At 56.6% G+C, this 16,453-nt stretch overlaps 1 protein-coding gene across 14 annotated transcripts in view; it reads left to right on the top strand.

Annotated features, from left to right (window-relative positions):
- Dnm2 (dynamin 2) overlaps positions 1-16,453 on the top strand; it is a 71,080-nt gene that overhangs the window by 48,610 nt on the left and 6,017 nt on the right. For 5 of the 14 annotated variants that reach the window (XM_070002259.1, XM_070002256.1, XM_070002253.1 and 2 more), the window contains exons 11-15: positions 1,064-1,150; positions 2,560-2,630; positions 7,433-7,484; positions 8,424-8,435; positions 11,484-11,597. In XM_070002259.1, the coding sequence (XP_069858360.1) occupies positions 1,064-1,150; positions 2,560-2,630; positions 7,433-7,484; positions 8,424-8,435; positions 11,484-11,597 (336 nt within the window). Of the gene's footprint in view, positions 1-1,063; positions 1,151-2,559; positions 2,631-5,188; positions 5,219-7,432; positions 7,485-8,423; positions 8,436-11,483; positions 11,598-16,453 lie in introns of all 14 variants that reach the window. The other 9 variants (XM_070002254.1, XM_070002248.1, XM_070002249.1 and 6 more) reach the window with 3 other exon arrangements.

The following is a 16,453-nucleotide window of genomic DNA, read 5'->3' as shown; positions in this document are numbered from 1 at the left end:
CGTTCTGCCTCCGTAGGAACTCCCTGGTGTGGTCCGGTTTGTCTTATTTTTTTCAACTTAAGCTTCAGCAGCCAAATAAGGAGCAGTGGTCACGTGGGTCCCACCTTTGTGCCTTCAGGCACCTTGGACATAGCCAGATGCAGGAAATCAACAAAGCACCAGGTCCCACACCTGGAACCCTGAGAGAAAGGTAGATTCGGGCTGGGCCCAGTGTCTCACACCTGCAATCCCAGCCACTTGAGAGGCAGAGAATGGGAGCATTGCAGAGTGAGACCCACCCAGGCAAAAAGTTAGGGAGAACCTCTCAGCTCAATCAGTAAGTCGGGTATGGTGGGTGACGTTTAATCCCAGCTAGGAGGGAGGCACAGGATAGGAGGATCTGGGTCTAAGGCCTGCGTGGAAAGGGGGGCAGGGGTGGGGAGAAATGGGAGGCCCTATTAGAAAAACAGCTGAAGCACAAAAGGGTTCGGGATGTAGCTCTAGCGCTAAAGCACCTTCTTTCAAGTGAGGCCCTGAGTTGAGTTAGCAGTGGAGGGGGGGCAGGGTTCTCCTTAGCAGTGTGACTTGTGGACTGGACCCCAAGGCCAGGGTCAAAGGTGGGACCCGGGGCGGGGGGGGGCATTGGCTGAGTGGGCACAGATGATGCCACAACCAGAAATTGCCCTCCAAGGGGGTTCCACCGAGGCTGATGGTCCAGATTCCCTGCGCTCACGCAGCGCTGGGTGGGGAGGGTCCTCAGGACCCCCGGGGGCCAAACGCACACGCACACACACACACACACACACTCACTCTCGCTGTCTCTGCCACCTTCACCTTCCTCCAATCACTGGCTTGCAAAGCAGCACTGCGCATGCGTGGGTCCCCTCTCCCTTTGCACCCCACTGTCCCCCCATGTCCTGTTCCTGTCTCTCAGGCTGAGCAGCCGGGAGACAGGAGCAGTGTGGGGTCTCGGTGGCCACCCCGTCTGTGTCTCCCTTGCATTTTCCACTTGCCGTGAGTCCCACTGCTGCCCACACCAGGACACAAGGACCTTGCCAACGCGGCCCCTCTGCTTGCCCCCCAGCTCAGCTCCTACCCCCGCTTGCGAGAGGAGACAGAGCGGATCGTCACCACCTACATCCGGGAGCGCGAGGGGAGAACCAAGGACCAGGTACGCTGCTCCGTTCTCTCTGAGGTGTAGCTTTGTGACAAACCAAGCAGCCGTGTAACCCCCACCTCAATCAGGATAGGTTGTGGTGGACTGGGGGCGGGACTCCGCAGGGGGCGGGGCTCATGGCATGGCCTGGTAGGTTGTAGGGGGATAGCTGGGCAGTAGGGGTTCAGATCATGAGGTCCCAGCAGGGGTGGGCAAAAAAGTATAATTATACACTGCCCCCCTCCCAAGTTCCCATCTTTGTGCCTTTTGTAGGTAAAGCCCCCCCGCCCCAAGCTCCCAGGCCCTGACACCCGGAGTCCCGACCTGTTTGCAGTGTCTCGGATGAAGTCCTGTAGTACGCCCGACACCATCTCATAAACAAAAGCCAAATGAAAGGGCTGGAGGCATGGCTCCAGTGGTCAGGTGCCGGCCTGCCAGGCTAGAGGCACTAAGTTCAGTCCCCAGTACTGGAGAGAAAACAAAACAGGAAGACTAGCGTTGGCAGGACACTGCCGCCCCTTCCAAAACCCACTGGAGTTACTGGTTTGAACATTCTGGCCTTACAAAGCCAGCTTGGGATTCCCGCCACCACCCAGGATACCCCAATAACCCCAAGGATCCCTGTCTTGTCCTTGAGGATTCTGTGACACAGAAGAGGGGTGGGGGCCTCCCTGGGGACATCAGAGCCCCAGTTTCCACCCACCAAGCTAACCCTGGGAAGAACAAGCCGAGCAGCAGCAGTGGGGGGCTGCTGGGAGTAGAGTCAATTTTGAGGGGCCTGCCGTGTATCACACCTGCACCCTTCCTCACGTGAGGGTGTGTGGGTTCGCTCGCGAAGGGGCATCTGTGTGTGGACCAGGCTGTGGTGCTGGAGGTTGAACCTGTACCCAGCACCTCCACTTAGCTCCCTCCCAGCCCTGTTTTATGTTTCATTTTCCTACGACACCCAGCTGGATCTTAATGTTCTCCCCATATTATCTTCATAGGTTTTTTTCTGTTACAGGGGCTTAAACTCAGGGCAGGGTGCTGTCTGTCCCTTACCTTTTTCACTCAAGTCAGGTGCTCTACCACGTGAACCACGGCTCCACTTCTAGCTCTTTGCTGGTTCATTGGAGATAAGAGTCTCAAAGACTTTCCTGGCCAGGCTGACTTTGAATCTCAGCACGCCGATCTCAGCTGCTTGAGTAGCCAGGGTTATAAGGGAGAGCCACTGGAAGCTGACATCCCAGGCCTAAGTGCCCCTGAGGCCCTAGAATTGCCCTTGGTTGCTTCCCTACCCTCTGCAGATCAACCCCTAGCCTGGCATGCCTTAGGTCAATGGGGCCAGCCCATTACTAGCTGCCCTCTGCCGCCCCCTGCTGGTGAGCGGAGGACACTCCTTTCCCAGCTGATCCATAGTCACAGTGACGCTCACTTTCCCCTAGATCCTGCTTCTGATCGACATCGAGCAGTCCTACATCAACACGAACCATGAAGACTTCATTGGATTTGCCAAGTAGGTACTATTGGGGCAGTGCTGGCTGGGCACATGCACATACACGCACACACGCACATATATACACACACCCCTTTCCACCCCTAACACCAGGCTCCACAAGAGGAAGTGGAGTTGGGAATTCCCTCACAGGGTCTCTGTCTGTCTGGGTCTGGCTTTCTGTGGAGTTAGTTGAAGTAAATAAGGTGGTCCTGTGGTCAGAAAGGATGAGACTCTGGTGCCCTGCCCCTGTAGGACTTCTGAGTCTTTTTTTTTTTTTTGGTGTGTGAACGCTCTACCCCTTGAGCCACAGTGCCACTTCCGCTTTTCTGGTGGTTCACTGCAGGTAAGAGTCTCATGGGGGCTGGGAAGGTGGCTCGGTGGTAGAGCACTTGCCTTGCATGCCTGAGGCCCTGAGTTCGATCCCTCAGCACCACCTAAGCAAAAAGAAAAAAGCCGGAAGTGGATCTGTGGCTCAAGTGATAGAGCGCTAGCCTTGAGCTGAAGCGCTGAGGGACAGCGCCCAGGCCCAGAGTTCAGGCCCCACGACCAGACCTCAAAAAAAAAAGTCTCATGGACTGTCCTTGCCTGGGCTGGCTTTGAACCACAATCCTCAGATCTTACCCTTCTAAGTAGCTGGGATGACAGGCGTGAGCCACCAGCACATAGCCTCAGAGCCTTTTTTGGACCAAAGGACATTTGTCCCCAACTCAGCCTTTCCCAGCTGCAGTGTCTCACTGGCTCTGGACCCAAACACTGCTGTTCAGGGCATCTAGGATGGACTTAAAACCAGAGCATGCTGGGTGCCAATGCTCATTCCTGTAATTCAAACTACTCAGGAGGCTGGGGTTGAGAATCATGGTTCGAAGCCAGCTTGGACAGGAAAGTCTGTGAGATTCTCATCTCCAGTTAACCACCAAAAAGCCCAAACTAGAACTGGTAGAGCACTAGTCTTAAGCAAAAAATGCTCAGGGACAGCGCCCAGGCCCTGAGTTCAAGTACTGACCACCCCCACCCAAGAAAAACATAAAAAACAACTCTGTATCATGGTACCCGGATACGGCTGGTCTCTGGTTTAGGCAGGATGTAGATTAAAAAAAAATAATTGTTCCATCAGGCACAGTGGCTCAAGCCTACAATTCAAATTACGTGGGAGAGAAATCAGAGGATTGTGGTTTGAGGCCAGCCTGGGTGAGAAGTTGGTGAGACTCCCTCATTCAATGGCTGGACGCAGTGGGACACGCTTGTCACCCCAGCCACGTGGGTGACACGGTGGCAGCACTGAGGGACGGGGAAGCACTCATGGGAGGACCACAGTCTAGGTCAACCCAGGCAGAAAGCAAGACCCTGCCTGGAAAACCAGCCAGCGCTGCCTAGCCAATGTGTGGGCCTAGATTCAAACCCCAGTACTGCGAAAGGGATGACAAAAATGATGATGGTGATGAGGATGATGATGATGGTGATGATGGTGATGATGGTGATGATAATGGTAATGATGGTGATGATGATGGTGATGGTGATGAGGATGATGGTGATGGTGGTGATGAGGATGAGGATGAGGATGATGGTGATGAGGATGGTGATGGTGATGATGAGGATGAGGATGATGGTGATGAGGATGATGAGGATGATGAGGATGATGGTGAGGATAAGGATGGTGATGAGGATGATGATGATGATGATGGTGATGAGGATGAGGATGATAATGGTGGTGGTGGTGATGATGATGATGATGATGGTGAGGATGAGGATGATGGTGAGGATGAGGATGATGGTGAGGATGAGGATGATGGTGATGATGATAATGATGGTGATGATGATGATGATGGTGAGGATGAGGATGATGGTGAGGATGAGGATGATGGTGATGATGATAATGATGGTGATGATGATGATGATGGTGAGGATGAGGATGATGGTGAGGATGAGGATGATGATGGTGGTGGTGGTGGTGGTGGTGGTGATGATGATGATGATGGTGATGGGGGTCCTGGGGTTTCACTCCCCATCCATCAGCCCTGGGCCAGCTTGGTCATCACCCAGGTAGTTCTATGGCTTCTGTGAGGCACAGGGCACTGGGAGGGGGGAGGGGCGTTGGAAGGAAAGGGGCGACCTTGGGCATTGGGAGGAGGCTGGTGGCCAAGGCCTGGGCTGGAAATCCCTGGGCAGACTGAGCCGGTGAGCATCTGTTTTGTGCTGACCACATAGAAAGTGAGTGGAATAAATGATGTTTGAATGAATGAATGAATGAATGAATGAAGACAGGCTCGGAAACTCCTCCCTGAGCCCATATGAGCCCAGGGCCCTGGCTGAGCTGTCCTTGCTGGGACTGGGGTTGGGGTTCAAGCAGACAGAGTTCTCAGATTTGGGGGGGAGGGGAAGTGGCTCCTCCCACTTCTGGCCACCGGATGGCCATGGCAGAGAGCACCAGGCCCTCCCCGGATCAGTGTGGTGCCTCCTCCCATCTTGGCATCCCTCTGCTCACGCCTCGCCCACAGTTCCTTCTCACCCTGTCTCCTGTTTTTCCCTTGACTGCTCTACTCTTTCCTTTGGATTCCGGGGCCTCCCCACTTCCCCAGCTGCTATTATCCTGAAGAGCTGGTCACCGGGTGGGTATCGGGTATCGCCTGCTGTGTGCCTGCTCCCCGCTGTGCAGATGGGGGCACCCGGGCTGCATGGTCCCACGCCCAGCGCGTAGCAGTCAGTCAGGGAGGAACCTGGCCCAGGGAGATGACAGATGGGAAAGATGGGGAGACGGGGGGGGGGCCTGGGGACACCCGAGAAGTGCCAGGCAGAAGACCCAGAGAACTGGAGGCAGAGGGAAGGCCCACTGGAGGAGGCTGAGAGACCGGAAGCTCAAAGCCACGCCTCTCCAGGAGGGCGGGGCAGGCTGAGGGCAGCAATTTGCATTCCCTCCCAGGGGACCTAGAAATCCCTGGTGCCGTCCAGGTGAAGGGAGAGGCCACCATGTGGGCCGCTGTTCCAGACAGCCAGGAAGCACTTAGGAAGTAGTCCATCCGGGACCTTGGTGTCCCCCAGTTATGCTGCCACCTCACTACATCCTCCCATCACACTCCCAACTCCTACTCTGCCTCCCTGGTCTGGGACTCCCACTGCCCTGAACCTGCACACAGGGCCTGTGAGTCTCACTGATTTTCTTGAGGCAGGAAGATCAAAAGTTCCAGGCCAGCCTTGAGTTACATAGCAAGAACTGGTCTCAAGAAAACATGCATCTGGGGCTGGGAAGGTGGCTCCGTGGTAGAGCGCTTGCCTTGCATGCATGAGGCCCTGGGTTGGATTCCTCAGCACCACATAAGCAAAAAGAAAAAAGCCGGAAGTGGCGCTGTGGCTCAAGTGGTAGAGCGCTAGCCTTGAGCTGAAGAGCTGAGGGACAGCGCCCAGGCCCAGAGTTCAGGCCCCATGACCAGACCCCCCCCCCCCCAAAAAAAAAAAAGAAAGAAAGAAAACATGCATGAGCACGCATGCGCACACACACTCACTCTGCTTTATCCAAGAGTCAACTTTGAAGGCCCCACCCCAGAGTCAGGTAGCAGCTTTGCTTAATCTCATATTGTTCTGATACTGTATCCAGCTAAAGCTGTAAGAAAAGGAAATATAATGGCCAAGCTGGGCACCTATGGCTCAAGCCTGTAATCTTAGCTACTCAAGAGGCTGAGATCTGAGGATCGAGGTTCAAAGTCAGCCTGGGCAGGAATGTCCATGAGACTTGTATCTCCAATAAACCACTAGAAAACTGGAAGTGGCGCTGTGGCTCAAGTGGTAGAGCACTTGCCTTGAGCTGAAAAGCTGAGGGACAGCGCCCAAGCCAGAGTTCAGGCCCCACGACTGGAGACAAAAAAAAAAAAAAAAAAAAAAAAAAATATATATATATATATATATATATAATAGTGGCCAAATAGTAGGAGTTAGCATGCAGTGATGTGATTGCTGGAGCAGAAAAATGTATTAGGACCAGAGCCAGGCACGGTGGCACATGCCTGCAGTCCTGGCACTGAGCAGAGAGAAGCTGAGACATAAGGACAGAGTTTCAGGCCAGCCCCAGCAAGACCTTGTTTCAAAAAAGGGGGCGGGGGAGAAAAGGAAAAAAAGGAGACCCCATACTGGTAGGTACACATATAAAGTGGTAACCTTCATTTATCTGCACAACCTACGTTCCAGCCATGAAGTAGGATGGATGAAGAGGAGGGGCGTGGCTGTCTGGGGGCGTGGCTGTCTGGGGGCGTGGCTCCGTTTCAGAGCGCTTGCCTAGCATGTGCATGGCCCTGCATTTCATCCTCTGCACTCCAAAAGAAAAAGAAAGAAGGGTGGAAAGATGGAGGACTGCAAACAAGAAACTTGTAGAAACTGTCTGGTTTTAGCCCCGGCAGTCGGCAGATGTGGTGTGGTGTTTTCTGGCCAGCGGCTGTGCTATAGTTGATCTCCGCCACTCTCTTGACAGCCTTGTGTTAGAGCTGCTCTCAGCCTGGCACTGGGGTCAGAGACGGATGATCGGGACTCGGGTGTCTTCAGGTGTCTGGGGGCCAGCTGGCCCTGCAGCTTTGCCCCTCCCCCCCAAAAGCACCAGCCTTTGTTGACTTACACAGACAACCTAAAATCTCAGCTTAGCCAGATCTGCTTTCGCCTTCCACGTGCCCAGGCCGTTTGCCTCAGACCCCGTGTTGCATGCAAGAACCATCTGCCTCTGTCCATATCGGGTCGCTGGGTTCCCCCCGGGAAAGAACCCCAACCCGGCCACCGCGGCCCCAGGCCCGCATCACTCCCACCTCTCATCTTAATGCACCCTTTCTCTGCTTTGATTTCAGTGCCCAGCAAAGGAGCACACAACTGAACAAGAAGAGAGCCATCCCAAACCAGGTAGCTGCCCGGTTGTGTCCTTCCCCCCGCCCCCACCCTACCCTAGGGGCGGGAGGGCAGTAGGGGTGACCAACAACCTCCCCCCCATCTTGGCATGGCCAATGCCTTACTAGGAGCCAACACCCTAGTACCAGGCCGTCCACTGACGGCCTCAGGATGCCATGTTGATGTCCATGTTTCTGGAACATGCTGGCACTCTGGTAGCCTGGGGTGGGGGGAGAGGGGATTTCATACACACCCTGACATCAGAGGCCGAAGTCAGAACTTGATCTTCGAAGCAGAAGTGTCAAGGTTCTGCAAGGAAATCGGGTTTCCCAGTCTCTGCCCCAACGATCTGAGGCCCATAGATGGCGCCACGTGAGGGTCGTGGCCGTCAACTCAGGGAAGGCTGGGTGGGTCGTACCCCACCCCTGCCGCCCTGATGTCTGACCCCACCAGAGGCCTAGTAACGGCTTTATACATGCCGGTGTTCGATTTTTGTTTTTTTAAAAGAGAACACATCACCTTTGCAAAATTTCTACCACTGTTCCCTCCCCTCCCCCCACCCTTCTCCCCATCAGGCCCCGTGCGGGTGGGGGCTGAGGCTGGCTGTCTTATCTTGCACGATTCTAGAGCCAGATAGAAAAGAGAATGTAACCGCTGCATGATTGTTTTGTTGTTTTTTGGGTGTTTTTTTTTTTTTTTGCTTGCCTAGGTAATAATGTACATTGTTGCTTTTTCTTTAATTTTGTGAGATGATAATGAATTAAATATTAACACCATGAATATAATTAATAGCATGTAATTTTTTTTCTTTTGCTGTTTTTTTTCTCCCTGCTCTCCTCTTCTCCCATTATTGTGCTTTTTCCTGCTTTTTCTCCGTCCCCTCATGTCCCCTTCATCTCTTTTCCTCCTACTCTGCCTTGATTTACCCACAACCCTAACTTTGCATTCTCAAAGGGGGAGATCTTGGTAAGTACCTGCTTAGTGTGGTAGCAAACCTTAGAGATTTCCAGTAGCGACAGAGGCCCTGCCTACCCTGTATCAGTCTCTTTCCCCCAAAAAATAACCAAAAAAGACCATTTCAAAACAATCAAACTAACCCAAACGTCTGTCAAATTTATGCATTGTCCTGGTTGTCTGTTGCTCTCATAAAAAATGCTAACCTTACCGCCATGTTTGTGGAAGGCCCTGTCCTCCAGCCGGCTCCTGTAGGCTCCGCCTTGGTGTCCTGTAGTTGAGGGGTGGTAACCACGCAGCAGACACGGCCCCTGCTTCCCCTTTGCTCCCTGGCCAGGAAGCTCAAGCTCTACTGGACTTCATTTTTACCACTGCCTCTCCTCCTTCCAACTCCAGTGCAGACATCACTCGCCGATCAGAGCATGATTTCCATACACAGAATTTGCTCTTTCCCCCTGTGCTCCTGGCAGTCAAGGCTAATGGACTCAGTACTTTCCCCCTTGTGCTGTTCTTCCATTGTGCAGCCCTGGCAGACGTTGCTAATCAATCCTAGCATTCTTTACTCATAAGCCTGTCACCGTTCCCCATTCTGTGGCCAGCGTGACTAACTGATTGAGGTATTTTTTTTTCCCCTCCCCTGTGGTGTTCCCTGCTGTATCCATGGCAGGCATAACTAATCAATCAGACCTTTCCCCGGCCCACCCCTTAGATACTGTCACTAGCCTCTCTCCTCCATGGCAGATAAGGGACTTGGTGAGGCTGGCCTGTTCTCCCTCCCATTATCTTTTGCCAAGGGCAGACATCATTAATTGCTCCTAGCTTTTTTTTTCTTGCCATGTCCCTTGTTTTTACCACTGTGCTCTGGGCATCTTCTCCCAGGTCAGTTGGTGAGGCCCTCGGAGGTGTGTTGTATTGGCCATCCTTGCCGTAGGGAACCCTTGTTTGTGTGAGGGAGGCCAAGTGGCCAGCCATCTTTTAGCCCATCTGAGGTGTACCCCAAAAACAGCCCTCAGAGAGGCCCCTTTCTCCAAGACATCCTCTCAGTGCCAGCTACTGAGGACTGGGCAGGCCCTACCCCCGTCCCCTCGTCAGAGACCTTCTGGGAGCTCCGGGATCTTCTCAGGAGCTGAGCCAGTTCTGTGCCAGGGCCTTGGTGTGTCTGGATCGCAGTGGGTACTGATAGGGTCTAAGCACCAGCTGGGGTGGGCTGGCAGGCAAATGGAAGGCATCGCTCTGCCTTAGGCTTTTTTCCCTCCCCTAGAGCCCCTTGAACTTGAACTGTCGCCTCCAGCAAACAGGCCAGACCCAGATAGACCATTCTTTTCCTCCAGGATTCCCCACCCTGGCCACAAAGCCATGAGTGCAGCAGGGTGGGAGGGAAGTGGGGGGACATGTTTTCCATCCTTGACCAGGACCCTCACCCTTGCCCTGCCTGCTTCCTGCCTGTTGCTCATGCTGCCCCAGGCTGGTCCTCCTCCCGCATGCCTTTCCTGACCTCCCCTACGAAGCCCTGAGCCCTGCCCGCCCCCCAGCCCGCCTCCCCAGCTTCCTCCCTAGCCCAGGCCCCCAACCTACTGCTCCCCAGGAAGGAGCTGTACCCCTCCCACAGGCAGCTCCCTAAATGGCATAAAGGGGCCTGTCCCGCACCCTAAAGCCTGAGCAGCAGGCTGTGAAGGCCCCCTAGGCTCAGATAGAGCCAGGCTCCAAGGGCCGGTCAGGCTGGCCGCGCCACGCTATCCCCACCTCAGCCTTCACGGCTACAGCCTCCGTCACCAGGAAGCCCCCATCCTCAGTGGAAGGACAGAGTGGGGGGGGGAGGGCTACTATGAAGAGTTGCTGGGGGGGGGGGACAACAGGTTAAGTAAGCAAAGTGAAGCTCTTCCTGCCAAGAAGACATCCCAGCCCCAGACTGACCCTGGAGGCCCCAGCCCGGCATCTCCTGCCTGGGGGGGGGCGGGGGGTATTGAACGCCAGCTGTTCCCAGCTGTCCTGGCCACACACAGACTACAGGCTGCCCTGCCTGTGCTTCCCGCTGCCCTTCCCTCCCCCCCCCACGCCATCCCCAGTCTAGAGTGGGGAGGGATCTGATCCCCAGAGAAGAGACTCTCCCCCCCCCCTCAGGCTACCTATAACTAGCTTTCAGGTGAGTCCCAGGATAGACCTGGCTTTTTGCCTCCACACAGGTGACAGTCATGTCAAGCCCCACCCAGGGGGGCTCCTAGCCTCCCACATTATCCTCACCGCCCATGGCTCCTTTAGAGTCTTCTAGGCTGCCATCTTTGGCCCGATTTTCCCAGGTAGGAGGGGGTTACCCAGGCCCTGATAATGCAGAGCGAAGGTAACAGGCAAAGCTGTGATGAGGGGCGTTTACTACTCTGTTCCAAAAGCAAGGCAAGAAAGACCCAATATAAGCCAGGCACTGTAGCTGGAATCCTAGCTGCTCAGGAGGTTGAGATCTGACGGTGGCGGGTTCAAAGCCAGCCTGAATAATATACTACTCAAAAAAGAAAAACTGGAAGTAGAGCTGTGGCTAGCCTTGAGCAAAAAGAAAGAAGCTCAGGGACCCCCACCCAGGCCCTGAGTTCAAGCCCCCAGGACTGGCACACACCAACCAACCACCATTTAACAACTTGGGTGACCGCTCAGTGACTGCCATCTTCAGGTTATGTCCAGTGGCATGGAGGGCTCAGCCAGAGAAATGCAGATCCTCACAAGCACGTGCCCCCCGCCCCCCAGACCCCTTCCCGGGGTCCCCCCCAGCAGGCAAGCATCTGCTTCGCCTCTGTGTAGATAGAGCCAGCCCTTGGCACAGAGGAGCACCCCCAGGGTGCCAGGGACCTGCTGTCTGTCTGTGTGTCTTGTCTGCACACCTACCCACGCATCTTCCAGGTTTCCAACTGGGCATGCTTGGGGCGAGGCGGGTATGTGGCTTGGAGCTGTGTGCCACCGTCCCTGGCTTCTGGCCTGGCTGTGGGGGGTGAGGGCTCGGGTCGCTGTGCTGGAGGGGGTGGCCCAGGCAGCAGGGTGCCGTCCCCCACTAAAGCACATCGTCCCCTCCAGGTGATCCGCAGGGGCTGGCTCACAATCAACAACATCAGCTTGATGAAGGGGGGCTCTAAGGAGTACTGGTTTGTGCTGACGGCCGAATCGCTGTCCTGGTACAAGGACGAAGAGGTGAGTGGAGATGGGCAGGGTTGAGCGTAGTGGCACCCACCTGTCATCTCAGCATGTGAGAGGCTGTGGCAGGAAGATCTAGAGAGCAAGGGAAGCCTGGGCCGCCGTGTGAGCCCAGGCCCGGCCGGGCACGTGCCCTCTGGCCACTGGCCCAACCTCTGCCCTGACAGGGTAGCTGTGTAACATCAGTGAAAGCCACACTTCTTTGGGATGACGGCTTGTTGTTCCTCACATCACCCACAGGGGGCGCTGTTGCCCTGTAAACTGTCCACCACCTAGGCTGCATTGGCTGGCAGGCTCCTCCTCCAATCCCCGGGAGCTTGGTGACCTGGTGGTCCCCTGCTGCAAGGCTACCCAGTGCCCAAGCTCCACCGGCCTGCCACCACCGTGACCCGTGAACTCCCCTGCACACAGTCCATGTATGGGCCCCTGATCACACAGCCGCTGTGGGGGGGGCCGGGCACCCGGCTAACAGAAGGAAGTGGGTGTCGATGATTTCAGAGCTGAGAACTGGGGTGGGCAGTAATGGCTTTCCAAGCTCTAGGGCAGGTGATCAGGCTCCTGGCATGCACTCAGTGGCTTGTCCTGGTGGTCACCTCCATTCATTCCCCCTGACGTGGAAAGACCACCTCACCGTGCACGGTTAGAGAGTTGGGGTTCAGAGGCAGGGCCCTAGGGTCCTGGGCCAGCTCTGGGGTGTGGCATAGTGCTGGGTGAGCTGGAGCATTTAGTCAGTTGTGGGGCTTGAACTCTGGGCCCGGGCGCTGTCCCTCAGCTCTTCAGCTTAAGGTGAGCACTCTACCACTTGAGCCACAGCGCCGCCACTTCCGGTTTTCTGGTGGTTCACTGGAGATGAGTCTCAGGGACTTTCCTACCTGGGCTGGCTTTGAACCTGGATCCTCAGATCTCAGCCTCCTGAGGGGCCGGGATTACAGGCGTGAGCCCCGGTGCCCGGCCTCTGGTTACTTCTAAAGCCATCTCACCCAGGCTCCGCCTGTGTCCTGGCGGCTCCCCTCAGAGAGAGGTAACTGTGCTTCATCATGGCCCCCAGGAAGGAGCAGGCCTGGAGAAGCCGGCCAGAGTGGCCTCAACTCTCCGCTTGTAAACACCTTCAGGCGTGCCTGGGGGCTGGGGCCACCCCCCTTCCCTCCCCCCACCCCCACCCAGCAGTGGTGGCTTGTCTTAGGTCATGGAACTGAGGCTGTGCCCCTCCCCCACCCAGGCTGATGTGATTATGGGGAGGGGCGGGGCTTGGGGGTCTTTCCCGCCCCAAATCAGGCCACAGACTCATCCTGGCTAGGAACAGATGCCCAAGGGGCGGCCCCATGGGGGCCCTTCTGAAGTCCGGGTTTGGGGTGAGCATTTTTCAAGGGATTCTAGGTGGCCTCAGCCTCCCCCAGGAAGCTCTGATGGCCTTCTCCTGGCGGCTCCAATAATTGTGGGTGACCCAGTGGGTGGGGCTGCCCCTTTGTCCCCACAGCCCTGGGCTTGGGGGCCTCTGGGGCGATGGCCCACAGTCCCAGGCCTCTGGGGGACCCAAGCCCATTTTTCTGTGTCATGTCAGCTGTCCTCCAGGTGGGACCCCAAGATGGAGAATCTCTGAAGGGGTTTTGTGTTGGTTCCGGGGGCTGGTCCATGGGCTTGCACTCAGGGCCTGGGCACTGGCCCTGAGCTTTTGTGCTCAAGGCCAGCGCTCTACCACTTGAGTCACAGCTCCACTTCTGGTTTTTTGGTGGCTCATTGGAGATGAGCTTCTCATGGATTTGCCTGCCTGGGCTGGCTTTGAACCACGATCCTCAGATCTGAGCCTCCTGAGTGACTAGGATGACAGGCGGGAGCCACCCGTTCCTGGCCCCTGGCTTTGTCTCTAGCACACAGAAAGCCAAAGGCGGTTCTACCCTTGATTTTTGGTGGCTCAGAGGTTTGGAGGTTGGGAAGGTGGCTCCGTGCTGGCCTCGAGCTGAAGAGCTGAGGAACAGCACCCAGGCCCAGAGTCAGGCCCCACAATCGACCAAAAACGGGGGAAGATCAGCTTGCCCTCCCCCCAAGCCCAGTCTTAGGAGTTTCTCTTCTGTGCCCTGGGTGGTTCCCCTTATCTACGGACAAAAACAGGACCTTGACTCTCACTCGGGACCCCAGACCGGAGGCACAGCCCCCGCCCCCCAGCATAGCCAGATCCTGAAAGGGTCCCTGTGTGTACCCCACACACAAAGCAGGCCGAGATCACGAGAGGCGATGTGAGAATCTGAGGTCTCCCCCACCACATTGCCTGCGGGGAGCCCTAACCCACCCCCCCCCATGCCCAGGGGCCAGGCGGCCTTGGCATAGAAGCCGGGGAGAGAGGCAAGACAGCAGGATTTCTTTATTTCAGAAATGGACATGAGGACATTTCCATCTACAGGGCAGGGTGAGGGGGACCCCCACCCCAGGCCTCGAGGCCTTCACCCTCTGCCTCTCCTTCCCACCCGAGCCTTTTGGGGCCAGTCTTCACCCCAGTTGGAAAGGGGGTCATGCAAGATGCCACTTACCTCTGTCTGGGGTCAGCCTGGCTTGGTGGGAGGCGGGGGAATGCCAGGAAGGGGCTGGTGGCGAGGGCGAGGGGGGGTCCCATTCTGATGTGGGTGCCGACCCAGCCTAACCAGTGTGCAGACTACTGTACACATCACAGCCCCTGAACAGGTAGTCTGAACACTGGGATGGCGAGGCCAGCTGTCTGTCTGTCCGTCTGTCTGTCCCTGAGTCCCCCGGGGTGGTCCTCATGCGGGCGTGGAAGCCGCTGCTGCTCCAGCCGCCACCGCTGCGTCCATCGTCCATCGTCTCGTCTGACGTGGCGGGGCGGGCGGGCAGGCAGGCGGGCGCTCGCATCTGGAGAAAGTTGTAGATTTTCAGGAAATCCAAAGGCGGGGGGGGGGGGGGGGGGGGGAGGGGATGGGGGGAGGAGGGGAAGGGATGGGGAGGGGTTGGGGTCGGTGGGTGGCCTCTGCCCAGGAGGAGGACCTGGGGGAGGGCGGCGGTCAGAGTGGGAGGAGGGGTGGTGTATGCATGCCTGTGTGTCTGTGTGCGTGTTTGTGTGCCGTGTGCACGCGCGCGCGTGTGTGTGTGTGTGTGTGTGTGTGTGTGCGCCTGCACGTGTGCATGCTTGTGTGTGTCTGTGTCTGTGCGCATGCGCGCGCTTTGTCAGGCTCCTGGGCCCGGGGCCGCAGGAAGGCAGCCGCAGCCGCGTCCTGGGCGGAATTACACTATAAACATTTCCAGATGTGGCGTCTCTGCTCGGGTCTGGATAGATGGCCTGTGACTCAGTGCCTTGGCCTAGCCGGCTGCTGGAAGCTTCCTCCCCCATGACACCACAGGGTGGGGGCAGCTGGGGCCCCTCAGCTCACTTCCAGGCTGCCGGGAGACTGGGGTGAGGGGTGGGGGGCGCTCCTGCCAAGGCCCCTGGCTTGCTCTAAAGCCCCCCAACTCCTCCTCCCCCCCAGAGGTGGGTGGGACCAGGCCCTGCATTCCACCGCTGAGCCGGTGACAAGGGCGTCTGGCTGCCTTTCTTGGCAGGGCCCCCTCGGGCTCCCCTCGGGCTCCCCGGCTCCAGCTTGCACTTGGGCACCATTGGCCGCCTGGCCCTGGGCCTGCGCTCTGCCCTGGTGCTTGCCCAGTCTAGAAAGCTGATGAGCCTGGAGCCGGTTTTAAGAGCCACAATAGAAAGTTCCTGAGAAGCAGGCACCAGGGTATATGTTTGTAACTCCAGCAATCAGGAGGATCACAAATTCGAGGCCAGCCCGACTCCACAGTAAGACGCTATGTAAAAAAAAAATGAAATAAAAGTTGGGTGCTGACGGCTCACGCCTGTCATCCTAACTACTCTACTCAGGAGGCTGAGATCTGAGGCTCATGGTTCAAAGCCAGCCTGGGCAGGAAAAGTCCATGAGACTTGTAGCTCCAATAAACCACTCAAAACCAGAAGTGGCGCTGTGGCTCAAGTGGTAGAGCGCTCTCCTTGAGCTGAAGAGCTGAGAGACAGCGCCCAGGCCCACAAGCCCCCACAACCAACATAAAAGGAAGGAAGGAAGGGAGGGAGGGAGGGAAAACAGAAAAGTAGCTGGGCACCAGTGTCTCAGGCCTGTAATCCTAGCTATTCACGAGGCTGAGATCTTAGGGTCGTAGTTTGAAGCCAATGAAACTCTTAGCTCTAGTTAGCTACCAACAGGCCGCAGGGGAGCTGTGGCTCACGGTTGAGCGCCAGACTCGAGCACAACACGGCCCGTTGGCACTGGCTCTGTAGTCAGCAGGCCCCACCTCCCATCACAGGGATAGAGTGGTCCTCATTGACAGGCGGGGAAACTGAGGCACAGAGTGGGAAGGCTGTCCAGAGTCTGGCCTTCCCCAGCCACCGCATGCCCCTGGCACCTGCCCCTCCATGACAAAGGTCGCTCAGAGGTTCGCACTGCGCCTCCCCCTCTGGGTGCAGTGTCACCCCAAGTCTTCAGGAGTGGGTGATGAGCACGCAGCCAGAGGCGACCCGCTTCCTGATCCAGGCTTGGGCGTGGCCCGGTGTGGGGCGTGGTTTGGGTGGAGGGCGTGGCTCGATCGTAGAGCACCAGACTAGCCAGTTGGAGACAAGGTTCGGTCCCCGCTATTGAACCAGAATGCTTTCCAGTGCTCTGGAATTGTCTGAAGAAGTTGAATCTTACCCCTGCCTCCACTTGCCCCTCTGCCTCAGTCTCCCTCCCGGTAAACTCACTCCCAGACTCCATATGCTCAGCTGGGAGGGCCACCCATGGCTGTATTCTGTGCACAGAGTGGGCCGTTCTGACACTGGCGAGCCAGGTCTGCAGTGAACAAATTTGTGTGAGCATCCCTGG

This window comes from Dipodomys merriami, unplaced genomic scaffold (assembly GCF_024711535.1).
Source record: "Dipodomys merriami isolate MVZ:Mamm:240054 unplaced genomic scaffold, mDipMer1.0.p SCAF_6, whole genome shotgun sequence".
In the NCBI taxonomy this organism is placed as follows: Eukaryota; Metazoa; Chordata; class Mammalia; order Rodentia; family Heteromyidae; genus Dipodomys; species Dipodomys merriami.
The sequence above is the reverse complement of the archived record's forward strand: the minus strand, read 5'-3'. Positions and strand labels throughout refer to the sequence as shown.